At 41.0% G+C, this 27,446-nt stretch overlaps 1 protein-coding gene across 1 annotated transcript in view; it reads right to left on the bottom strand.

The window, feature by feature from the left end:
• Positions 1-12,156, bottom strand: part of LOC115169288 (insulin receptor) — a 117,935-nt gene extending 105,779 nt beyond the window's left edge. The window contains exon 1 of the mRNA XM_029724757.1: positions 11,000-12,156. Within this exon, the coding sequence (XP_029580617.1) occupies positions 11,000-11,084 (85 nt within the window). The 5' untranslated portion in view covers positions 11,085-12,156. The remainder of the gene's footprint in view (positions 1-10,999) is intronic.
• Positions 12,157-27,446: the final 15,290 nt, after the last annotated feature.

The raw sequence follows: 27,446 nt of genomic DNA, 5'->3' as shown, positions 1-27,446 counted from the left end.
GTCTGCAGCGGCGCGTGATGCAATACATACCAAGAATGCCTTCAACTGAAATGTGTCTTCCGCATTTAACCCAACCCCTCTGAATCAGAGAGGTGTGGGGGAGCTGCCTTAATTGACATCCATTTCATTGGCACCCAGGGAACAGTGGGTTAACTGCCTTGCTCTGGGGCAGAACAACATATTTTTACCTTGTCAGCTCGGGGATTCAATCTAGCAACCTTTCGGTTACTGGCCCAACGCTCTAAACAGTACGCTACCAATAATAAACAGATTTCAGGTTTCAGACAACAGAACAGTAAAGGCACTTTAAATAATTACTAGCAGGCTCTTAACAAGGATTAGTGGTATTAACCATAGTCTGAGATCAACTATGCCTATGATGTTCTAAAAAATTCTCTATAATGTATTAAGGTTACTAGATGGCGATTGATGAATAATTGCTTAAGCTTTTAGGAACTGTGCCTCTAGGACCTTCAAACTCAACTCTGGGCCTCGAAGCCAGTTCTACTGCATTTTTGCTTTGTTCCCCTCAAATTAAATCAAATTGTATTTGACACGTGGAAAACTATTTAAATCAAAAAAATGTTTACCTTTATTTAACTAGGCAAGTCAGTTAAGCACACTTATTTACAACGACGGCCTAGGAACAGTGGGTTAACTGCCTTGTTCTGGGACAGAACGACAGATTTTTCCCCTTGTCAGCTCAGGGATTTGATCTAGCAACCTTTCGGTTAATGCTCAATCGCCCAATGCTCTAACCACTAGGCTACCTGCCGCCCCAGAATAATGCTGTAATATAACAAAATGTGGAAAAGTCAAGGGGTCCGAATACTTTCCGAATGCACTGTACTTCAGTCATTCCTCAAACTCACCAGCTGCATTAACTTTCACATATCCTTTTTCACATTGCGCAACGTAAAACACCCATTTTGAATGTTATAGGTTTTTTCCCATCTCTGAGCGATATTCTATCGACTCCTGGGGTCATTTCATGTTTTCATGTGTATCGATGCAAAACTCGTCATACCGGCTGTATTTCTGCCTGCTTGACAGGCAATAGATCATATATACATGAAATGACACCGGGAATCGATAGAACATCGCTCAGAGATAGAAAAACGATAAAACATTCTTAATGGCTGAATCTTTCCTTGAACAGGTTGTTAGCTAGTTAGGTAACATGACTAAACAAGGTTGTTTGTTATCAAATCAATAATTAGCCACCCAGTTTAAAATAGCTGTTTGTAAAAGTATATAAAATGCGTGCGAATTTGTAAAAGGTCGCTTTGGTAATATGGGTCGTCTTTTGTTAATGGTGTGCCCTAGAGACGAGCCGTTTTCATTGCTGTAAAGTACTGTGCTCTATTTTGTCTCTCTGACACTCAGAGGCTGTGTGACAGCGAACTTGCAAAGCCTACTCAGAAAAGCCTGTGCTCTTGGTTATACCAGGTGATGAAATTATGCAATGTTTCAACTTTGCTCGCTCTGTGCACTGCTCCAATCTATCAAATGTACATGCAGCAGAAGAACATCAGGGTCTGCATCCCTGCTTGACATCATGGCTAAATTCTATTTTAAAACCAAATGTAATAGATGCGCAGGAAGAGAGGACGGAGAGAACCTGTGAGTGATGGCTGGTAGGGTATGCGGCTGGCTGATTACAGCTGCTACGTGTGATATACACATGAAGGTGAAATGGACATTAGTGAATGGGCGCATACAGGAGAGTTGCTGTTGCTTTTTTTTTGGACTGAATTTATTAACAAAACTGACTTACATACTTTTTATAACAGGCGCCAGTGGGTTCTTTAGAATTTTAGGGTCGAAAAATTCAGTAGTATCAAATGAAACGTATTCTAAAATGTTGGCAACGTTTTGTTACCGGTATACCATGCAACACTACAATGGATCCCTAACTGCTTTATGGTATCACGTAATATGAATGGGCATTGTTGAGGGCCATTGTTGACACTGAGGTAATTATTACCTGCAGAATAAGAAGGACGTTTCCTTGATCAAGGTCAGTTAGTCATGGGCACGGACTGAGTACGCACCTCAGAAAGAAAGCACATTGTCAGATCAAGGGCCATATGTATCAAGCATCTCAGAGTAGGAGTGTTGATGTAGGATCAGGTTTGCCTTTTAGATCATAATGAGTAAGATTACAGACAGGGGACCTGATCCTAAATCAGCATTCTTATTCTTTGCTTGATACAAACAGTTCCAGTTGCTTGAAAATGAGGTGTTTCACAGCTTGACAAAGTTGAACATGTCACCCAGGATTAAAGGACTATTGTTCAAGAGAACAATAAAGACAAACAATTCCTGTGTGTCAACCACACACACACACACACTCATGGTTCTCTCACAGGGGGTGTCTCAAATGGCACCCTATTCCCAATATAGTACACTATTTTTGATAGGCCCTGGTCAAAAGTGGTACACTATATATGGAATAAGGTGCCTTTTGGGACATAACCAGTTCATTACCTGAGATCACCACTGACTGACTCTCCCTGTGTGGTGGCCATGTCAGCACCCTATTTTTACTTAACTAGGCATGACGGCCTACCCCGGCCAAACCCTAACCCGGAAAATGCTGGGCCAATTGTGCGCCGCCCTATGGGCCTCCCAATCACGGCCAGTTGTGATACTACCTGGAATTGAACCAGGGTGTGTAGTAAGGCCTCTAGCACTGAGATGTAGTACCTTATCATGCTGAAACATGAGGTGATGATGGTGGATGAATGGTGCGACAATGGGCCTCAGGAGCTCGTCACAGTATCTCTGTGCATTCAAACTGCCATCGATAAAATGCATTTGTGTTCGTTGTCCATAGTTTATGCCTGCCCATACTATAACCCCACCTCCACCGCACTCTGTTCACAAAGTTGACATCAGCAAACCGCTCAACGCCATACATAGTGCAAAATTCTCTAAAACATTGGTGGAATTTTTGTATTTATTTTATTGAATATCCGAAACATACAATATACTTGCAGTGAAGTCGCTCAACAACTACATCATACCAGTCATCGAACAGACTCCCATTCAGAGCGACACAGAGGCATGCAGGGTCAATGCCCTGCTCAAGGGCACATTGACAGATATCCCACCAGACCAAAAAACGTGAACCCGAACCCTCCAAGATCTCCCCACAATTCCCAAATAGCTGTCCCTCAACCATTCGAGACCCCTCACACAGTCCTCCCATAGAAGAAAAATAAAAAAATACAATTAATTCCATTCCCCACCCCCAAGAACCCCCCTACGCACCAACAACCAAGAGAATGAACTAAAGAGAAAAAAGAAAAAGACAGAAGAAAACAAACAATGCAAAAAAAAATGGACATCAAGGACAACTAAAATCATAACAGCAAAGCAAACTATATATGTTTGTGTGCATGTCTGGCACTATTACATGTATGAGTGTGTTCTTGTATGTGTTTATTTGAATGAGTGTGTGTATATGCATGTGTACAAACACCTGCATCAGCCTCAGGCAAACCGGCATTAGTTGTAAAAACACTGCCCCTCAGTGTGATTCAAACATAATAAAAAGTATGTTTTAACTTGACTTTATTTTTTTACTTTTATCTTTGACCATCATTCTATCTCCCACACAGCAACTCCACTCCCACTTGTCTCCAATTCCACATCCCAACCCTCAGCCCATCCCACCCATCTCTGCTGGCCACCCACTTCGGATTTCTATGCAACATATATCTTTCAACTATGCTGTGATGTTTAACGTACAATTTCAATCTATCTAATCGAATAGAATCCACAGATTGCGAGTTGAAAATAAATACTTTTACAAAGAGGAATCTTATGGTAGAGAAATTAACATTAAATTATCTGGCAACAGCTCTGGTGGACATTCCTGCAGTCAGAATGCCAATTGCACACTCTCAAAACTTGAGACATCTGTGGCATTGTGTTATGTGACAAAACTGCACATTTTAGAGTGGCCTTTTTTTGTCCCCAGCACAAGATGCACCTGTGTAATGATCATGCTGTTTAATCAGCTTCTTGATATGCCACAGAGAAATGCTCACAGGGATGTAAACAAATTTATGCACAAAATTTGAGAGAAAAAAAGCTTTTTGTGTGTTTGCAATATTTCTGGGATCTTTAATTTTATCTCATGAAACATGGGACCAACTCTTTACATGTTCCATTTATATTTGTGTTTAGTGTACATAGGGTATTGGGTACCATTTGGGATGCAGACAATAGCTTGCTACGTTACACAACACAATTACAGACCAACCGGATCTCATTTGACGACAGTGACATTTAACAAGAGTTAGTTCTTTAGTAGAGTTATGACAAAAGGATGTCTGTCTAACATGAGGCGCGGAAATTGAGCTTCATGAACGAGATGGATTGATACGGTTTCTGGTTAGACTATTCCCTCTCCTGAGCACTTCAAGGATAGATACATGTACAGTGCATTCGGCAAGAATTCAGACCCCTAGACTTTTTTCATATTTGTCACGTTACATCCTTATTCTAAAATGGATTAATTTTATTTTACCAGTTAAGAACAAATTCTTATTTACAATGACAGCCTAGGAACAGTGGGTTAACTGCCTTGTTCAGGGTCAGAACATATTTTTACCTTGTCAGCTTGGGGTTTTGATCTCGCAACCTTTCGGTTGCTGGCCCAACGCTCTAACCACCAGGCTACCTGCATGGTGGTTAGTGGCTACCTGCCTAGTGGTTAGAGCGTTCCCTCAATCTGCAAACAATACACCATAAAAACAAAGCAAAAAACAGGTTTAGAATTGTATGCAAATGTATAAAAAAAGTAATAACTGAAATATTACATTTCATTTACATACAGTACCAGTGAACCCTACTCATTCAAGGGTTTTGCTTAATTTGTATTATTTTCTACATTGTAAAATAATAGCGAAGACAGCAAACTAAGAAATAATACATGTGGAATCAAATAGTAACCAGAAAACAGCCCTATTTCGTAAAAGACCAGGTCCATAGTATGGCAAGAAAAGCTCAAATCTGCAGAGAAATGACAGTCTATTACTTTAAGACATGAAGGTCAGTCAATCGGGTAAAAGTTTATTACACTGCAGTCGCAAAAACCATCAGGCGCTGTGATGAAACTGGCTCTCAGGAGGACCGCTACAGGAAAGGAAGACCCAGAATTACCTCTGCTGCAGAGGATAAGTTCATTAGAGTTAACTGCACCTCAGATTGCAGCCTAAATTCTTCACAGTTCAAGTTAGACATCTCAACGTCAACTGTTCAGATGAGACTGCGTGAATCAGGCCTTCATGGTCGAATTTCTGCAAAGAAACCACTACTAAAAAAGGACACCAATAATAAGAAAAGACTTGCTTGCGTCAAGAAACACGAGCAATGGACATTAGACCAAACCAAAGAACAGATTTTGCACTGATGAGTCGAAATTTGAGATTTATTGGTTCCAACCGCTGTGTCTTTGTGAGACGCAGAGTAGGTGAATGGATGATCTCCGCATGTGTAGTTCTCACCTTGAAGCATGGAGGTGGTGGTGTGATGGTGCTTTGCTGGTGACACCCTCTGTGATTTATTTAGAATTCAAGGCAGACTTAACCAGCATGGCTACCACAGCATTCTGCAGCGATATGCCATCCCATCTGGTTTGTGCTTAGTGGGACTATCATTTATTTTTCAACAGGACAATGACCCAACACACCTCCAGGCTGTGTAAGGGCTATTTGACCAAGGAGAGTGACGGAGTGCTGCATCAGATGACCTGGCCTCCACAGTCACCCGACCTCAACCCAATTGAGATGGTTTGGATGAGTTGGACTACAGAGTGAAGGAAAAGCAGCCAACAAGTGCTCAGCATATGTGGGAACTCCTTCAAGACTGTTGGAAAAGTATTCCTCATGAAGCTGGTTGAGAAAATGCCAAGAGTGTGCAAAGCTGTCATCAAGGCAAAGGGTGGCTACATTGAAGAATCTGAAATATATTTTAATTTGTTTAAGACATTTTTGGTTACTACATGATTCCATGTGTTATTTCATCGTTTTGATGTCTACACTATTATTCTACAATGTAGAAAATAGTAAAAAAATAAAAACCCTGGAATGAGTAGGTGTCCAAACTTTTGACTAGCACTGTCTATAAATAAAAAGGTGTTTTTTAATTTTAATACATTTGCAAAAATGTCTAAAAACCTGTTTTCGCTTTGTCATTATGGGGTATTGTGTGTGGATTGAGTAAAAATGTTTATTTAATACATTTTATAATAAGGCTGTAATGTAACAGCATGTGGAAGAAGTCAAGGGGGTCTGAATAGTTTCTGAATGCACTGTAGATATTGTCTAGTTCAGGAATAGATTGATCATGTCTAGTTTGACAATATGGCCACTTTGGAGATATCAAAAATACATGTATTATGCTAAGTGGAAATGAGCAGGGAGACACTGATAGGGAGGTAGACGCAGAGTAGTAGTAGGGCCGGGATACGTGCCCACGCTGAAGGGTGACGTGTACGTGCTGCAGGCGGCAGCATTACCCACTAGACAGCCTCAGGCACACTTCTGAGATAGATTGATATTGTCTGGTTTGACGACCTGACCACTTCAGATGATTTAATTGGCAACCTGAGGTGAACTACTCTACGTTGGAGACTTGAGGTGACCGACTGGACGGGGGTACCTGAGGTGAACTACTACTTTACATTGGAGACCTGAGGTTAACTACTGTATGTTGGTACCCGAGGTGAACTACCGTACGATGGATGGTAGCACAATAGTATAATGATGAACAAACATTGCAGGCAGAAATAGAACGTAAGACATTCTACCATGTGGAAGGAGGGTGAGACCTGTGCATACAGATCTGACAACAGAATAGAACGGATGCAGGATACAGATAGGACAATTCTTAAAATCTATGCCTACACTCAATCCTTCAGTATGTAAAATGGGGTGATGTAAATGTAAAAATAAAACCAAATAAAATCCACCAAGGATATTAGTTTCATTTAGCCATTTTGACAAGCTAATTAAGTAAGCCTTGTCCAAGCCAGAATTGTCCATTTTGATTTAAGTATTGGGTCAATAAACATTTACAATTCCTTCACAACATAGGTTACATAGAGACACTGGCTTGGTTCAGCCAAAGCGTTGGTCAGTTACTGTCAGTCAATGTTATGAAACACTTTCAGTGAGGCCTAAGTTTCTCTCACTCACTGGTTCACTGTCAAGTCGAAGAGGTGCGAGAAGGGGGCCAGTCAGAACCAGTAGCCGAGCGATACGGAAATTGTTTATGAATTGTCAGTCGCGCAACAGAATCTCACACAAACTGGTCTGATGACATTACCCAATCTCAACTCCCCCCTTTCAGTTTAATGAAAAAGCTAGCTTCACATTACTATTAGGGTTTTTTCAACTCTGTCCAACTCGCTCTCTCATCACGTCACATAGGCTGAAACCAAACTCGACAGCGTTTAACATCCAAAACAAGTACAGAGGTGTTAGTCGAGCATTTGATTTGTTGCAATGCTGCTAGACAAAGGCTATTTAAGGGGGTTAACTCCCATGCCTAAATACATTAATGGTGCATAGTGTTGGTGCAAGAGTAGGTATAGGCCTATTTCATCACAAAGTCTCAAGAATTCTACTACACTGACTCTTACCAGCTTTTTAAATAGTTAAAAGATCACGAGTGGGTCACCAGGTGCAGACGGGGTGAATAGAAACCATACGCAGGACTCCAGAGTGTGACCATTTAGTCGTATTTTGTGACCTTTTAACTTGGCTGTGCAAGTTTCATTTTTAATTGCTTGCACTGGTGCGAGCTGCCCATTCCACCTCAATCAAAAAGTCCTATTTTTGGGCAGATAAATTCATGAATTTGTTCAACAGTAAAGTGCATTATCCGCATGATTCCTGTAATAAGTGTCTGCCCTGACAGTGTGCCTGCCCGTTTCACTGGGGCAGGCTGCTGTAATGAACGAGCCTCTCACTCGCTCTCCCCACTCATGATTGTAGAACATTTCAAAATGCAATTGCGGGGGGAAAATACAACTTTGGAAGCAACTAGTTGTCCATATTAAAAAGAGCGGAGTGTCTCAACCTTCTGTAGGTATAGTTGTTCTTTTTCAACTATCATTACTGTGCTCAAAGCACTGTTCTACAATCAAGATACCTGATATGGCTTTGAAATACGGAGGGTGTGAAATTGCGCATCGGCCATCGCAAGTGAACTAGCCTCATTGCACTTACATGGCTACTAGCAGTAGGTGTTATATTTAGAGTAAGCCATCTAGCTAATGTGTTGAGTTTCTACTTCCTCAGGTGGTGAATTAGCACCAACTGAATTAAGCAAATATATAATGTTAATGTACATAAAGATGAAGGCAAATTAATCTCTATTTAACAAGACATTCTGGAGCCCTATTTGACAGTAAAATATTAAAAAATAGCCTAAGTGTCAAGGCAAAATGCATGAGTATCACTGGATCAGGTTGCATATCAAAATATTTTGAATCATGCATTCCTGTTTGGACTGTTAGATGAAACAACTTATACTGAAAAAAATAAACGCAACATGCAACAATTTCAAAGATTTTACTGAGTTACAGTTCGTAAGGAAATCAGTCAATTGAAATATATAAATTAGGCCCTAATCTATGGATTTTACATGACTAGGCAGGGGTGCAGCCATGAGTGGGCTTGAGAGGGCATAGGCCACCCACTGGGGCCACAAATAAGACAAATAACAGCACAACAGTTGTGTGCAGAACGGCATCTCGGAACGCACAACTCGTTGATCCTTGTCACAGACAGACTACTGCAGCAGACGACCACTCTGGGTTCCACTCCTATCAGCTAAAAACAAGAAATGGCTCCAGTTGGCACGCGATCACCAACACTGGACAATCAAGGAGTGGAAAAACATTGCCTTGTCCGAGGAATCCCGGATCCTGTTGAGTCATGCTGATGGCAGAGTCAGGATTTGCTGCAAGCAGCATGAGTATATGGACCCATCCTGACTGGTGTCAAAGGTACAGACTGGTGGCGGTGGTGTACTGTCGTCCAATCTGCAGCAACTGAGTGATGCCATCGCGTCAGCATGAACCAAATACCCTGTGGAATGTTTCCAACTTGTAAAATACATACCCCAAAGAAATCAGGCTGTTCTGGAGGCAAAGGGGGTCCCGACCCAGTACTAGATGGGTGTACCTAATTAAGTGGTCGGTGAGTGTAAACTGCCCTCTTTTAATCTCCGTCTTTGTTGGGAGGACAACAGAAGCTAGGTTGTTCGTACCATGTCCATCCTTTATCCTTACCATTCATTTGAACTAATTTGGCTTATCCAATCTCATTCAAATCAGTGTCGGAAAAACCTGCAATGAAAGTGGTTGGTTTGACATAATACTTTAAGGCCAAACTAACTATTTTAACCTCCTTCTTTGTTTACTCACTGTTGTACATGTGCATCCGGTTCCTTTACCATTCATTTGAAATATGCTAATTTGTTTCAACCAATTTCATCCAGTGCTGTGATAAACCTGCTGTGATTTCAGAAAGTGTCTGGTTTGACATTAAGTACACTCTTTTAATCTGTCATTTTGTTAACTAATTTACTGCTATTTGCAACACAACAGTCAATCTAGTGAATCACACAGTAATGTAGATGGCTAATACATGTACAAGTCTTGTAATAATGACTAGTAGTGAGTGAATGTGTGGCGTATGTGTGTTGGTGTGAGTGCTGAGAAGTGTATGTCTGCGTTAGGCTGTGTGTACATGTGTGTGTGTGTTAGTGGGGGTGCTGTATGAGTGTGTAGGGATGCTGAGAAGTGTTTGTGTGTGTGCGCGCGTGCACTCTAGTCCTATTCAGAGGGGCTACTGAATACAACTGTGACACAACCTAACTTACTAACTAGTAAATAGTTACCCTACTTTTTGTTCATGATCATGTCATCCCAATTACTCTGTTACCACCCCTGGTGTGTGTGTGTGTGTGTGTGTGTGTGCGCACTCAAGTGCGAGGGGGCCACATTACTCTTCAGTGTAGACTCCCAGGAGTGCATAAAATCTCAATATACATGTTAACAATAGGACCACCTGATTTTAAATGAATGGGTTTAACATACTGTATTTGTTTTATTCTGTACAGACTAATTAGCATATTCATATGCATCTGATTTGCATAAAGCCATATTTTTTTATTCTAATTTCAAAAATTGTTTCAATTTGTTACAAACTCTCAGTTACGCATAAAGCATGTATATTTGTTAATAATATGACCATTGGCCTCAAATTACTGTAATTATGCATTCTGTACTGCCTACTGTGCATATTAAGTGCCTAATTGTCATAATATTACATACACATTTCATAAATGTTAGAACAATATGACCACTCCATCTTAAGATATTGGACAAAACTGGTTGAAATTAAGAATCCATACAGGTGATTTGGTGCCTTTTTGACAAGGGATTATCATCGACCTGTCCACAATTGTTTTGTTTTTTACCTTTTCTGATCACGTGAAAATAAGATCTCAGCGATGGTGAGTCTACATCCTCATGAAATAAAGTGTTCTGTGTCCTGAAAAGCTGTACTATATGGAATTCAAAGTATAACACAAGAACCAGTGTCTCATTTTGAGCCCTTAACACCCTAATCAATGTGATGTACATCATACGTTTTGCATTGCACCTATTTGATAGCCAAGCACATTTATGGGATAGACATGAACAATTGCAGGTTGCAAAGGCATTTTGGTCAGTTTAGGTGGTTAAGTAATTTTTTTACTAACCAAAAAGTCAATAAAATAGACCTTTGTCCGTTTAAATCTAGCGTATCTAACGAAAAGGTTGGCCTTGCTGTCATCATAGCGGATATTGATGTCAAAGCAGAGCCTTCCAAAAGCAAGTTAAGTGACACTCTTAAATTAGGTACAATTATGCAAGTGAACACATCTGAAACAGATGAGTAGGGTGAGAAGATTATAACTAGGTACTTACTTTCTGTATTTTCTCCATTCGTTTGCTGACAATTCCATACGTAGACAGCAGTCACAAAAACCACAAGGAAAGTCCGCTGACACATATTAAATCAATATCCGACCGACGACAGTCGAGAGAAACTGGGTTAGAATCCGTGTCTACTCGGTTAAAACTAGCTGGCAAGTGGTTTGTTAGCTAAACCACGAGAACCCACAGGTAAACAAAAATAAAAACATGCATTCCGGAAAAATGGGCGGAGGGAAGTTAGAGTCCAACGTGTTCACTAGCTACCTGGTTAGCCACGGCTAGTTATCTGTACAGATCTGGTGGATATTCAAAATCGCCACAAACAAATGCAACAGTGTGATTCATTGTGGACAAACGAAGCTAAAGTCTCACTTGCCAATAACTTGCATGGCATTTTGTCTTTTCAATTGTTCTTGATTCAATCCGCAGTCTCGAAAGTCAGAGAACAGGCCAAGGGGAGTAGCTAGCTAACTGCTAGCTCGCTGTGCAGCAGGCCACAACGCAAGTTAGTGCGATTTGATACCAACTCGCAATTGAATTACGCTTTCGGCAACACTCGCTATGGCGCCGTGTATCTACTTCGGAAATTGCTTATTCCCTTGCATTGAAAGAACAAAAACCACAGCTAGTGATGTGCAGCAATTTCTCTCGTGACGCAGTCCCGCATTCTGTAGCTTCCCTTATGACAACTTCGGGTTCATGGCACGCGTGGCGTACTAAACCAAATCCACGGGTCACTGAGTTTCACGCTCACCGCTGGTGTCTTTCACAAAAATACCCCAATAATAAACGCAAAAGTGTTGCGATTACTAGGTCGTTTACTTAAATTAATCTGAACCTTGTATGGAGAGAATAAATAATTAAACCGCAAACTCGATTCGGTCAACACTAACATTAACGAGACAACGTTTACTGTCAGACTTCGCCGTTGGTCAAGTTGTTCGCACTATTTCTTCGCAATAAAGCGCGTTTAGGTGATTTTACATGAGGGATATCTCCCTTCAAAATGACCACATGGTTACTGCATAACGACAACAGCAAAAAATAAAGTCGAAAACTTATATTTTAGGCTCCCACATGAGAGGTAGATTGTTAAATCCTCTTCTCTGCCTCTCCTCCGCCAGTAAACAAAACCTGCAAGTGAGCCAGCTGGGGCTAAAGGGAAATACGGACTGGAATTTATTGGATTAGGCAGTTAGACTAAAAATACTGTTAAAACCTATATTGCATCTGTGAATAGGCTACAAACGAGCGGGGGTCATACCATGGATCATCTTTACTACTATAACCCATAGAAACGCATTAAATAACACATTCATAAATGGAAAAAAATTAAGTAAAAATGAATCATAAGGAATAAGATTTTTAAGTGTCTGTCCTATATTTAGAATAAGACCGATTTTCGGCACGTCTTAGAAATAACGCTATAGCTTGGCCACCTTTCACCGCAGATGCGGAAGGCCGACATAGCTGGGTGTGAGAGATTGAGATGCAGCCCATGGAGAAAAAAAACTGATATCTCTAGTTTAAATGTACTGATTTTAATGGGGATTTTTATTATTATTAATTACTTAGATTGACGCACCACTACGTCAATAGACTCTTAATTAATTATGTGTTGGAATAAAGGTCCACTTTCAATTAGGGTCATGAGTATGTTGATTGAACTCCACTCCATGGTCAAGGAAGTTTCTGTTGAACCCCACCAATGGAGTGGAGCAGAGACCAGGCTTTGTGGTCAATACTTAAACAAATGTAAATTATGAAACACCTACCTTGTACCTATGTTTGACGTCTGTAGTTGAGTGACTTTCTTTGTCAGTTGGTGGTTGTATTTGATTAACATTTATTGAAAAAGTATGGATTTCAACAAACAAAGGCATGCAACTACAGAGGGCAAATATAAGTACACAGTAAGCGTTTAATAATTGAAAGTATTGCCCTTGGGGCGAATTGATGTAGTTGGAGCTGAATTCCCTAGGAGTTCATCAGAAACTTCCTTGACCATGAAGAGTTTAGTCAGCTAGGTCAGGAATAAAAATATTTTCTAGAACACTTGTTGATTACATTTTAATTTCTTCCCCCTCTTATTTAGTTGTATGTTCAGAGGACGCCAACCAACCTGCCCATCCAGTTTTAAGACATGGTGGGAAAGGGGCAGGGGCAGTTGTGCGTCTGTTAATCATGGTCTGCATTACAAACGGCACCCTATTCCCTTTATAGGGCACTACTTGAATAGGGTGCCATTTGAGACACAAACTCGTAGGCTAGACCAACAATTCAAGGACACCTAAGCAGTACCTGCAATATTCTCTTTGGAAAGGGGGATACCTATGCAGTTGTACAACTGAATGCTTTCAACTGAAATGTGTCTTCTGCATTTAACACAACCCCTCTGCCTTAATCGACATCCACGTCTTTGACGCCCGGAGAACAGTGGGTCAACTGCCTTGCTCAGGGGCAGAACAATTTTTACCTTGTCAGCTCGGGGATTCGAAGGTTGCTGGCCTAACGCTCTAACCACTAGGCTACCTGTTTAAACATCACATTGTCCAGCATTGTTATCTCTTCTCTCTGTGTTAGTCCTTGGCAGCCTTTATGGGAAAAACAGCTGCACTGAAACCCCTATGCTCAGATAGACCATATCCTCCCTATGTCAATGCTATCCGCTTAGAGAGGAACTATCACCTGTGGTAGAAAAAGTACCCAATTGTCATACTTGAGTAAAAGTAAAGATACCTTAATAGAAAATTACTCAAATAAAAGTGAAAGTCACCCAGTAAAATACTACTTGAGTAAAAGTCTAAAAGTATTTTGTTTTAAATATACAGTACCAGTCGAAAGTTTGGACACACCTACTCATTCAAGGGTTTTTCTTATTTTTTGTCTTAATGCCAAGAGTGTGAAAAACTGTCATCAAGACAAAGTGTTGCTACTTTAAAGAATCTCAAATATAAAATACATTTTGATTTGTTTAACACTTTTTTGGTTACTACATGATTCCATATGTGTTGTTTCATAGTTTTGAAAATAGTATAAATAAAGAAAAGCCCTGGAATGAGTAGGTGTTCTAAAACCTTTGACTGGTAGTGTGTGTGTGTATATGTATGTATGTATGTATGTATGTATGTATGTATGTATGTATGTATGTATGTATGTATGTATGTATGTATGTATGTATGTATGTATGTATGTATGTATGTATGTATGTATGTATGTATGTGTGTGTGTATGTATGTATGTATGTATGTATGTATGTATGTATGTATGTATGTATGTATGTATGTATGTATGTATTACATAATTCCAAACTTTTGACTGGTACTGTACTTAAGTATCAAAAGTAAATGTAATTGCTAAAATATACTTAGGTATCAAAAGTAAAAGTAAAAGTATATATAATTTCAAATTCCTTATATAAAGCAAACCAGACAGCGTAATTTTCTTGTTTTATTTTCTTTACGGATAGCCAGGGGCATGCTCCAACACTCAGACATAATTTACAAACATCAGAGGCAGTAGGGATGACCAGGGATGTTCTCTTGGTAAGTGTGTGAATTAGGCAATTTTCCTGTCCTGCTAAGCATTCAAAATGTAACGAGTACTTATGTGTCAGGGAAAATGCATGGAGTAAAAAGTACATACTTTTCTTTAGGACTGTAGTGAAGTAAAAGTTGTCAAAAATATAAATAATAAAGTAAAGTACAGATACTCCGAAAACTACTTAAGTAGTACTTTCATGTATTTTTACTTAAGTACTTTACACAACTGACTGTCATTAAGACATATGTGTACCAATTGTTTCCAGTTTTAGCTTTCTGAATTCACTTGTGTTGTCTGTATGTATGTATTGTTGAATAGGTGGGTAACATCCCAAATCGCACCCTAGTCTCCTCATTGTGCACTAGTACACTACTTTAAAAAAAAGTTATGCACTACGTAGGGAATAGGGTGCCATTTGAGGCATACATAGTCTCACGTGCCAGTCTTAAAGGGCTGAACTGAAGGGGTCTTTTCCTCCACTGCTGTAGGGAGACACTATTGAAGATGTGGGAGTATGTGCCCGTGCCAAATGGCGACCTATTCCCTAAATAGTTGAGCATTATATAGGGGGATAGGGTGCCATTTGGGACTAACCGATATGTGTTGATGTTTACAGTACACTTAGAAAAAAAGGAGCTATCTAGATCCTAAAAGGGTTCTTCGGCTGTCCCTATAGGATACCCCTTGAAAAAACATTTTTGGTTCCAGATAGAACCCATTCCACAGAGGGTTCTACATGGAACACAAAATGGTTCTATGTGGAACACAAAGGCTTCTCCCTGGAACCAAAAAGGCTTTTTCAAAGGCCTATCCCTCTTGAGTTGGGACAACGTGTTTTTTATGAAGTTAAACGTGCTCTTTATGAAAAATGTTTTTTGGGACCAAGTTACACTTCTCAAAAGGCAGCGAACTGGTGGAACGACCCACAAATACTGGCTCTCCTCTTCCCTGGCTGCAACTCTTTCCCACACTTCGTTGTTGGCGTGGAGAGGACAATGTGTTCTTCTCAACCAACTTAACTGGTAAAATAAGGGTTCTAGATAGATAATAGATAATAATAGAAAAATAGATTTTACTACATGCGTCTAAAATGGCACCCTATTACCTATATAGTGCACTACTTTCGATGAGAGCCCTATGGGCCCTGGTCAAAAGTAGTTCACTACATAGGGAATAGGCTCCCATTTGGGACGCATGATTTGATATTGTGGAGATATTTATTGTAATCATAACTAACCACAAGCCTACCTGTGTTCAAAAGTTGATGGGTGATGCTTATAACTGATAACAACAAGCGGAATGATGACTTAGATTAGTTTTCCTGTACTGGCAGCCAGGGGATTGGCTGGACAATACCACCAGTGTTAACTCACTACCTGTTAGTATCCTGCCTTCCCAGCAGGACCAGTACATTTCGGATAAAAAAAGGAACGTCTTCTGTCACCAATTAAGAGAAAATAGCCCTCAATCTTACAGGAATTCAAACACATGCACAAACACGCACATGCGCACCAATGATGTCTATAAACCCTGGATGACTGACAGGGGATGCTGTATTGAAGCCACTGTGCAGCCATTTTGGTACTACATTCATTTTTGACAAGTGTATTATATTACAGACACCTTAATGCATGCTTTTAAATTATTAGGTGAATCAAGTGAACTAGTTCAGGGCTAAAACAAAATTGTGAAACATCTGGAGCTCCCCATGGAGAAGCTTGAGAATCACTGGGCTAACTTAACCAGGTAACATTTCGAGTTAGTATCTAAACATTTTGAGTTAGGATCTCAATATCTTGAGGTAGTATCTCGATATTTTGAGGTAGTATCTCAACATTTGTAGATACTAAATGTTGAGATAGCATCAACATACAAAAATTAATTGGGCTTTCATAAAGTGCATTCGGAAAGTAATAAGACCCCTTGACTTTTTCCACATTTTGTTACGTTACAGTGTCACGTCCTGACCCTAGTAAGATGTCATTTTCTATAGTAGAGTAGGTCAGGGCGTGACAGGGGGTGTTTTTGGGTTCTATGTTTTCTATTTCTATGTTTAAGTTCTAGTTTTTCTATTTCTATGTTGGGATTGTTTGGGTTGATCTCTAATTGGAGGCAGCTGATCCTCGTTGCCTCTGATTAGAGATCATATTAAAGTAGGGGTTTTTCTTCCTGGGTTTTGTGGATAGCTGTTTTCTGTTTAGTGTATGTCACCTGATGGAACTGTTGTCGGTCATTTTGTTGTTTTTGTTACGTGTTTCATTAAAAGTAAATATGAGCACATCACATCCCACACCTTGGTCTCCTTTATACGACCCACGTTACATACAGCTTTATTTTAAAATGGATTCAGTGTTTTTTTCTCCTCATCAATCTACAAACAATACCCCATAACAACAAACAAAAAAAGGTTTTTAGAAGTGTTAGCAAATGTATTAAAAATAGAAAACAGAAATACTTTATTTACTTAAGTATTAAAACTTGTTATGAGACTCGAAATTGAGCTCAGGTGCATCCTGTTTCTATTGATCATCCTTGAGATATTTCTACAACTTGATTAGAGTCCACCTGTAGTAAATTCAATTGACTGGACATGATTTTAAAAGGCACACACCTGTCTATATAATGTCCCACAGTTGACAGTGCATGTCAGAGGAAAAACAAAGCCATAAGGGCAAAGGAATTGTCCGTAGAGCGCTGAGACAGGATTGTGTCGAGGCACAGATATGGGGAAGGTTACCTGTGCAGCGACGCTCCCCATCCAAACTGACAGAGCTTGAGAGGACCTGCAGAGAAGAATGTAAGAAACTCCCCAAATAATGTTGTGCCAAGCTTGTAGTATCATACCCAAGAAGACTCAAGGCTGTAATTGCTGCCAAAGGTCCATCAACAAAGTACTGAGTAAAGGATCTGAATACTTACAGTACCAGTCAAAAGTTTGGACACACCTACTCATTCAAGGGCTTTTCTTTATTTTTGCTATCTTATACATTGTAGAATAATAGTGAAGACATCAAAACCATTAAATAACACATGGAATCATGTAATAACCAAAAAAGTGTTAAACCAATCTAAATATATTTGAGATTCTTCAAAGTAGCCACCCTTTTCCTTGACGACAGCTTTGCACACTCTTGCATAGTATGACATTGTAACAAGTCAGCTGTAAAACTGTTTTATGGGCTATGATGGGACAATACTTTTTATAATCTGGTCGTATTGTAAAAACTACACAACTGCGATTGGACAATACAACTAACAGGGCTGCGCTTGCTTTATGCAGGGTTGCATTGTGTATGCCTTTGCATCTGTATGTCACGTCCTGACCAGTATTTAGGTATTATTTGTATTATATTTGGTCAGGACGTGGCAGAGGTATATTTGTTTTGTATGGTATTTTTTTTGTGTGTGTGGTGTAGAGGGGCGTTTTATTTATGTGTTCCTGGGTTTTGGGTGTATGTTCTAGGTTAGTTTTTCTATGTGTAGGTTTGGGTGCTGGACTCTCAATTGGAGGCAGGTGTTTCTAGTTGCCTCTGAGTCCTATAAGTAGGTGTGTGTTTGGTTTGTAGTTTGTGGGTAGTTCTTTTGCATTGCTGTCTGTTCAGCCTGTGAAACTGTCATCTGTCGTTTGTTTTTTCGTGTACATCATATTTAAATAAAATGATGTGGAGCACGTAACCCGCTGCGTATTGGTCTGGCAGTGATTTCGAGATATCTTCAGATGAAAGTTGTGACACTAATTAAATAGTTACTCACACAGTATGTCATCACTTGTGTTAATTGATTAATTCCAGTCAATCCTTTTGGATTGATAATGTCTAAGTAGCCTAGCCACCTGAAGTTGTAATATAAAAGAAATTTGATGACGTTCACATTTTCTCTTAACACAAGTAAACAGGCCTATTTTTGGCTATAAATACAGGAACATAGCTTAGGCTATTACTGCTTCGTTTCCCCTGGCCAGATGTGATCAGAGCTCATAACCTTCTCTAGGCTACCTGCAGCTGTGATTGTTAGTAGGCTACAGCTGATCAGATTGAAACAGATTGTACACGAGTTGACCAATCATGAGACAAATCAGTCTAAACAACAGTACTTTGACCCTCTTTTCAACGCTTTTGTGTCAATATTTTTTATTCAACTGAATAGAAAGTGCCAGCTCCCCACACATTTGCCGGTGGCAGTGCTGTGCTGACCTCTGCAACATGGATAAATTGAAATCATTTGCCACATATTGCTACAAATGAAGAAATATTTTCTGTATGTACGATCAAAAAATGTGAAGTTTGGGCTTCCACACTAATGTTACTGTCCTCAATACAACAAATACTACTGTAGAATTCCATTAATTCCTATGGAGGACTGCTCCTTCTGAGTGCCAATATGGTGGCTGGTGGCTTCATGGCATCTAATTGGCCAATACATAGCATCAGCAATCCAGGGTTTCTATATATATCTTTGGTCCACACGCACATGCGCGCACACACAATCCCCCCACCTAGACCGATTATAGCTCTGAATCTGTTATTGTTTTGAATTGACATCAATCTGCTATAGTTAATCAATAGCTGTGGCAATGCAGTTCTTGGCTTTCATACACCGTTGCGGCAATATCGTACACTAGTATTATTGCAGTGTTTGTTATTCTATTAGACAGCCATATTCCCCCCCTTTCTATGAGATTTGGGATGCGTCCCAAATGGCACCCTATTCCCCATGTCAAAAGTAGTGCACTATGTAGGAAAAGGGGTGCCATTTGGGATGCAGTTTTGATGGCCGGCAAACCTCCAGAAAACTGCTTCCTCCGATCACAGAGGACAGAGCAGAGATCAGGGTTGAGTCCCAAATGGCACCCTATCCCCTGTAGTGCACCCCTTTTGACTAGGGCCCATAGGGTTCTATAGTGCAAAAGTACTAGTCTCTGGTCAAAAATAGTGCACTAGGGAACAGGGTGCCAACTAGGATGGAGACCAAATCATGCAGAAGAGAGAGTAACTAGAATAATAAACATGTGTAATGAGTGTGCTGCAGTTGAATACCAGGAACAACAGTCACTGGCCCCATCACCTCAATGATCAGTACACTACAAGGGCTTAGAGAGAGATCATGATGGTTTGCAGCCAAAATATCACTTTATTCCCTACGTAGTGCACTACTTTTGAGCAGGGCCCTTAGGAAATAGGGTGCCATTTGGGATGCAAACCATGTCAGCAAGGCCATCACATAGTACATTGATTCAACATCATGAAATTAGATGAGATGAGAGGGTCAGAGAGGTGAATGTTATAGCCATCTTACTAATGATGATGCTGTTCAACGTGTCATCCGCAGGCTGTGGAGTGGGAGGTGAGTCACTCACAGGCCCTGGATGGAGCCTAGCACTGGGCTTTCTGATAGCAGTTCTTTTCAAGAAGTGTTGACTTGTGATGATTGGTATTGAATGTGGCTATCTTAGCTATTTCAGTTGATGCACTTATTGCAAATTGGTCTGGGTAAGAATGTCTGCTAAATGACTATGAAGTAAAGTCCCAGGCTATGGGAGAGAGGGAGATAGGTTAAGAGAGATAAGGGGGTGAGGGTAAGGGTGAGAGAAAGGTGACCAGCAGCTTTGAGTCAATGAGCCGATTTCAGCATGTCTCTAATCTGGGAACATCTTTTATTATAAGAAGGTGTAAGGAAGCTAATAGGGTTGTGATGCACTTCTTGACACAAATTATAATCTCATAGTCTGTCTGTAGGTATGTGGAGTTATAATAACATCATGGCACTAGGCAGTTTCAGTTTTAATCACCCTGTTAAGGTATTTTGTTCTAGTCTTTTGTTCACAATATTTCCAGTAACAGTTTATTTTAAGGGTATAACACTTCACAACACATAACGATTACATTGCACATTCATAAGTAATACAAGTCATGTAGGTACACTTCAAATAAAGTGTTACCAAATTTCCATTGAGGAAATTATCATTTATTTAGCAGTACGCAGTGGCTGATTGTGGGTGTTTACAGTAAGGCTTGTTTTGCCTCCTTGACAGTGTAGTTCAAGAACCATTTGAGGAAATTGAAGCAAGATCCTTTCCCATAATTTCTGATGGAAATAAGAGCGAGAACGAGCACACAAATAAATGCCTGATCTAGTTAATGGCGACATAACACAAATACATGTTTGAGGTCTACTGAGGTTCTTTTGAACAACAATTTAAGACTGGGGCCATGCATAGAGCTAAGCTCAGCAGTATTGATGTAGGATTGACAGTCTAGCTTCCTGTCCAGGGGGTGTACTTGTACATCAAGCCAACTCACGGTACACGAAACAGCAGATAAGCTCCTGCCCCTATGGGCCACTCTGGCTCGGACAAGGCTTACTTACTGACAACAACTGAAGGATAGCAGATGACTGGTAAACACATGATGCTATTGTTGACAGTATGTAACTAGTTGCCATGGTCTGTGTCGCGAATGGCACCCTATTCTCTAACAAAAGTTTTCCAAAGGGGTTCTTCATCTGTTTCCATAGGAGAACTCATTCATCCATTCATTCAGATTACACTAGCATTTCGTTTTTTTACAGCATAAAACAGTCAATTTACGGTATTGTACTGTCATTACACAGCACTAGCTTTGATACCATATTACAGCAGGTGTACTGTAATATAAAATATAGAATTTTGTTTACCACCGAGCTGTCTGTATCAACTGTCAAATTCACGGTAACCCCTTTACTGTGTAGATAGCACCTTTTTTTCTAGGAGTGTATGTAATGCATTACTTTTGACCAGAGCCCTATGGCTCTGTGGCTCTCAAAAGTAGTGCACTGTATAGGGAATAGGGTGCCGCAGTATTTGGTACGTAGACATAGTCAAAAGGCTGTTGTTGACTGACTGACTCATAATCCTGCTAGCCCTCATCCGGTTCCAGGGGCCTTTGGGGAGGCAGGTCACAGCTCTCTTTCGCCCCTCTCTCTATCTTCCTCTCTCTCTCGCTACCCTCTCTCGCCCTCTACCTCCCTCTTCTCTCTCAGGGGTTTCTCTGAAATCCCCTTACACAATGCACAGAAGTAGGCCAGCTTAGAGATGATTATGTAGCTGCTCCTACACACTGATCTAAGGTCAGTTTTCAGTATATACACTGAGTGTACAAAACATCAAGAACAACTGCTCTGTCTAAGACATAGACTGACCAGGTGAATCCAGGTGAAAGCTATGATCCATTATTGATGTCACTTGTTAAAAGAACACTTTGGTTCCACCATAACATTGCTTTGATATCACATTGTGTTGCAAAATTCTGAAAACGTTTTCAGGTTTCTGAGAAATCGTCCAGGAAAAACAAACGAGCTTGGGGAAAGCTGGAATTTTGCAACCCTAGATCAATGACATGTTTACAACATACTTTATAAACTTGATATACACTGAGTATACAAAACATTAAGGACACCTGCTCTTTCCATGACAGACTGACCAGCTGAATCCAAGTGAAAGCTATGATCCATTATTGATGTCACTTGTTAAATCCACCTCAAAATTGGTGTAGTTGAAGGAGAGGAGACAAGTTAAAGGATTCTTAAGCCTTGATACAATTGAGACATGGATTGTGTATGTGTGCCATTGACAGTTAATGGGCAATACAAAATATTTAAGTGCCTTTGAACAGGGTATGATAGTAGGTGCCAGGCACACCGGTTGTGTCAACAACTGCAGCGCTGCTGGATTTTTCACACAGTCTCACGTGTGTATCAAGAATGGTCCACCACCCAAAGGACATCCAGCCAACTTGACACATCTGTGGGAAGCATTGGAGTCAACATGGCCCAACATCCCAGTGGAACACTTTCGACACCTTGTAGAGTCCATTCCCAGAAGAATTGAGGCTGTTCTGATGGCAAAAGGGAGATATTAGGCAGGTGATCCTAATGTTTGGTATACTCTTGTGTGTAATACATCTGAGAATATGTAAACCTGGTGATCCAAATACCAATTCCCACTGGAAATCTCACTTTGGGAATACGGTTCCCACGTTCCCAAAAATAGTTATCTTGTCTGCTGCCTGGTATATTGACTCACTATATATCTGCAGATCTTAGAGAAACATTCATCAGTGCTGGATGTACCTCAAATGGATGATCTTAACCGGTCGGATATAGACATGGAGTCAGAGAGGACCCTCATTGAGAGGATCAAATCCATCAAACAGGAGAAGTGAGTGAAGAGACTGAGACTCCTCTAGTTCTCTGTTATGGGGTGCAAAATCTTGTTCTAGCCCAGCACTAACACATCTGACTGAACTAATCACCAATGAATCAGATGTGTTAAAAAGGAACGCTATCTCAGTAGAAGCTGTCAGTGTTAAAGGGGCAGTGGTTAAAAATGTGATTTCTCGTTTTTTTAAAGATATTTCCACAAGGTCGAAATAGCAATCTGAAAGTGAAAATTGTGATAATGCCCTTTTTGTGTAGAGCTGTTTAAAAAAAATGCCTGGAATTTCAGCCTGTTCAGGTGGGATGGAGTTTTTTGCCCAGATCATGACATCACAATCTGATCTAATTATTCTGACCAATGACCAGTCATCTTTTATTTGAATATGTATCCTCCTACATTGACGGGGTAAGCAGTGTATGCACCATATACCATACAGCTCAGCATTTCTCAATACATTCCTGGACCTTTAGAGGGGTGCACAATTTTGTTAAACCCAGCACTAACTCACTTGATTCAAATAATCACTGAGCGGGTCACGGTGAGCGCTACTGATGGAGAATTCAGGTGCAGGAGAGCAGAGAGTTGTGAACAGGCGCACACTTTATTTGGGTAGAGACAACAAAACAGACAGACGCCACTGCGTCAAAACCTCCAACCAAAGGATAAAGTGCAAGGCGCGAAACAGTCCCAACAAAATGAGCAATATTTTACAATAAACAACCTTTGTGAAAACCATGGAAAATACAGGAAAAAACCCAGCCTGGCGCATACACACGAAACACGTAACAATTACAATTTCACACAAAGACATGGAGGGGAACAGAGGAATAAATACATGCAGTGTGATTTGGGAATGAAAACCAGGTGTGCAGGGAACAAGACAAAACAAATGGAACAATGGAAAAATGGAGCGGCGATGGCTAGAAAGCCGGTGACGTCGACCGCCGAATGCCGCCCGAACAAGGAGAGGAGCCGACTTCGGCGGAAGTCGTGACAGAGCCCTTGTTAATTGAACCAGGTGTGTTATAGTGCTTGACTAGAACAAAAGGGGGGGGGGGGGGGGGGGGTGCAACTCAATATTAGGAAGGTGTTCTTAATGTTTTGTACACTCAATGTGTATATTATCTCCCTCAATGATTAAGGTAAGGATTTAGGGGAAGTAAACTGATCATAGACCTGCTCTGCCCAGGAATGGGGTACAGTCTGGATGAAGCAGCAAGATTGGACACCCATGGAGTCATCAAGGCTTAGGTAGCAAATCTCTTACTGCTAGAGCAAATCTGTTAGGGCTTGACTCATTACTTACTTAACTATTCAATCCGATAGCCCCCTTTTCGGCTATGAAACATTTAAAGGCAATCTTACCGCGGTCTCCGAGACTTCATTCAGTCAACGCTGCAGATGTTGGCTTAATTGTAAATTACCTTTAAATGTCATAGTGGTCAGTGTGGCTGACGTCTGGTGAGGTACAGTAGAAACCTCATGATGATAGCATCACCATCAAAATGGCCAGATAAATGCTGGACAACAGTCAGTGGGGGAATAGGGTTTAAAACAGATTGAGCCTAGTTCCGGATTAAAAACCACTTTCAATAGAGATTCACAGGTAAACCGGCCCTTCGAGTACCTTAAGCCTTGAGCTACACATGAATGTCCTTGACACAGTATTGAAAAGCTAACCCAATAGCCCTCAGCTTATTCCTCTATGTAGGTAACCAGCTGCACACTGTTCAAACATGACAACTAAAACAACAGGGTCAGGGTTCAGCCTGATAAGAGCCATGCGAAGGCCTCTCTCTCGCTGTTATATCATGTATGATAATATATGTAGCTCAGCCTAGTGTTTGTTATTCGGCCAAGTCTGCCACAGTGTCATAAAGTGCTTGTCTTGTAGAATATATACAGTGCATTCGGAAAGTATTCAGACCCCTTGACTTTTTCGACATTTTGTTACGTTACAGCCTTATTCTAAAATTGATTAAATAAATAGAAATCCTCATCAATCTACACACAATAAACCACAATGACAAAGTGAAAACAGGTTTCTAGAAATGTTAGGAAATGTATTAAAAATAGAAAAGATTAATACTTTATTTACATAAGTATTAAGACCCTTTGCTATGAGACTCGAAATTGAGCTCAGGTCCATCCTGTTTCCATTGATCATCCTTGAGATGTTTCTACAACTTGATTGGAGTCCACCTGTAGTACATTCAATTGTTTGGACATTATTTGGAAAGGCGCACACCTGTCTATATAAGGTCCCAAAGTTGACAGTGCACGTAAGAGCAAAAACTAAGCCATGAGGTCAAATGAATTGTCTGCAGACCTCCGAGACAGGATTGTGTCAAGGCACAGATCTGGGGAAGGGTACCAAAAGACTTCTGCAGCATTGAAGGTCCCAAGAACACAGTGGCCTCCATCATTCTTAAATGGAAGAAGTTTGGAACCACCAAGATTCCTTCTAGAGCTGGCCGCCCGGCCAAACTCAGCAATCGGGGGAGAAGGGCCTCCACCAATCAGGCCTTTATGGTAGAGTGGCCAGACGGAAGCCACTCCTCAGTAAAAGGCACATGACATCCCGCTTGGAGTTTGCCAAAAGGCACCTAAAGACTCTCAGACCATGAGAAACAAGATTCTCTGGTCTGATGAAACCAAGATTGCACTCCTTGGCCTGAATGCCAAGCGTCACATCTGGAGAAAACCTGGCACCATCCCTAAGGTGAAGCATGCTGTTGGCATGCTGTTTTTCAGTGGCAAGGACTGGGAGACTAGTCAGGATTGAGGGAAAGATGAACGGAGAAAAGTACAGAGATCCTTGAAGAAAACCTGTTCCAGAGCACTCAGGACCTCAGACCGGGGCGAAGGTTCCCCTTCCAACAGGACAACGACCCTAAGCACACAGCCAAGATAATGCTGGAGTGGCTTCGGGACAAAGATTGGAAAGCTGCCGCGGTCATCCCCCTCTTCAAAGGGGGAGACACTCTAGACCCAAACGTATAGACCTATATCCATCCTGCCCTGCCTTTCTAAAATCTTCGAAAGCCAAGTTAACAAACAGATCCCCAACCATTTCGAATCCCACCGTACCTTCTCTACTATGCAATCTGGTTTCCGAGCTGGTCATGGGTGCACCTCAGCCACGCTCAAGGTCCTAAACGATATCATAACCGCCATCGATAAAAGACAGTACTGTGCAGCCGTCTTCATCGACCTGGCCAAGGCTTTCGACACTGTCAATCACCACATTCTTATCGGCAGACTCAATAGCCTTGGCTTCTCAAATGACTGCACCGCCTGGTTCACCAACTACTTCTCAGAGTTCAGTGTGTCAAATTGGAGGGCCAGTTGTCCGGACCTCTGGCAGTCTCTATGGGGTGCCACATGGTTCAATTCTCGGGCCGACACTTTTCTCTCTATATATCAATGATGTCACTCTTGTTGCTGGTGATTCTCTGATCCACCTCTATGCAGACGACAACATTCTGTATACATCTGGCCCTTCTTTGGACACTGTGCTAACCAACCTCCAAACGAGCTTCAATGCAATACAACACTCCTTCCGTGGCCTCCAACTGCTTTTAAATGCTAGTAAAACTAAGTGAATGCTCTTCAACCGATTGCTGCCTGCACCCTCCTGCCCGACCGTCCAGCATCACTACTCTTGACGGTTCTGACTTAGAATCTGTGGACAACTACCTAGGTGTCTGGTTAGACTGTAAACTCTCCATTCAGACTCACATTAAGCATCTCCAATCCAAAATTAAATCTAGAATCAGCTTCCTATTTCGCAACAAAGCCTCCTTCACTCATGCTGCCAAACATACCCTCGTAAAACTGACTATCCTACCGATCCTTGACTTCGGCAATGTCATTTACAAAATAGCCTCCAACACTCTACTCAACAAATTGGATGCAGTCTATCACAGTGCCATTCGTTTTGTCACCAAAGCCCCATATACTACCCACCACTGCAACCTGTATGCTCTCGTTGGCTGGCCCTCGCTTCATACTTGTCGCCAAACCCACTGGCTCCAGGTCATCTATAAGTCTTTACTAGGTAAAGCACCGCCTTATCTCAGCTCACTGGTCACCATAGCAACAACCACCCGTAGCACGCACTTCAGCAGGTATATTTCACTGGTCATCCCCAAAGCCAACACTTCCTTTGGCCGCCTTTCCTTCCAGTTCTCTGCTGCCAATGACTGGAACGAATTGCAAAAATCACTGAAGCCTTATCTCCCTCACTAACTTTAAGCATCAGCTGTCAGAGCAGCTTACCTACTGATCACTGTACCTGTACACAGCCAATCTGTAAACAGCACACCCAACTACCTCATCCCCATATTATTACTTAGCCTCTTGCTCTTTTGCACCCCAGTATTTCTACTTGCACATCATCATCTGCACATCTATCACTCCAGTGTTAATGCTAAATTGTAATTATTTCGCCTCTATGGCCTATGTATTGCTACTTACCTCCCTACTCTTCTACATTTGCACACACTGTACTGTACATATATTTTTATGTTGTGTTATTGACTGTATGTTTGTTTATGTCTAACTCTGTGTTGTTTTTGTTGCACTGCTTTGCTTTATCTGTGCAGCGATGCTCCCCATCCAACCTGACAGAGCTTGAGAGGATCTGCAGAAACAAATGGAAGAATCTCCCCAAATACATGTGTGCCAAGCTTGTAGCAT

This window comes from Salmo trutta, chromosome 31 (genome assembly GCF_901001165.1).
Source record: "Salmo trutta chromosome 31, fSalTru1.1, whole genome shotgun sequence".
Taxonomy (NCBI): domain Eukaryota; kingdom Metazoa; phylum Chordata; class Actinopteri; order Salmoniformes; family Salmonidae; genus Salmo; species Salmo trutta.
The sequence above is the reverse complement of the archived record's forward strand: the minus strand, read 5'-3'. Positions and strand labels throughout refer to the sequence as shown.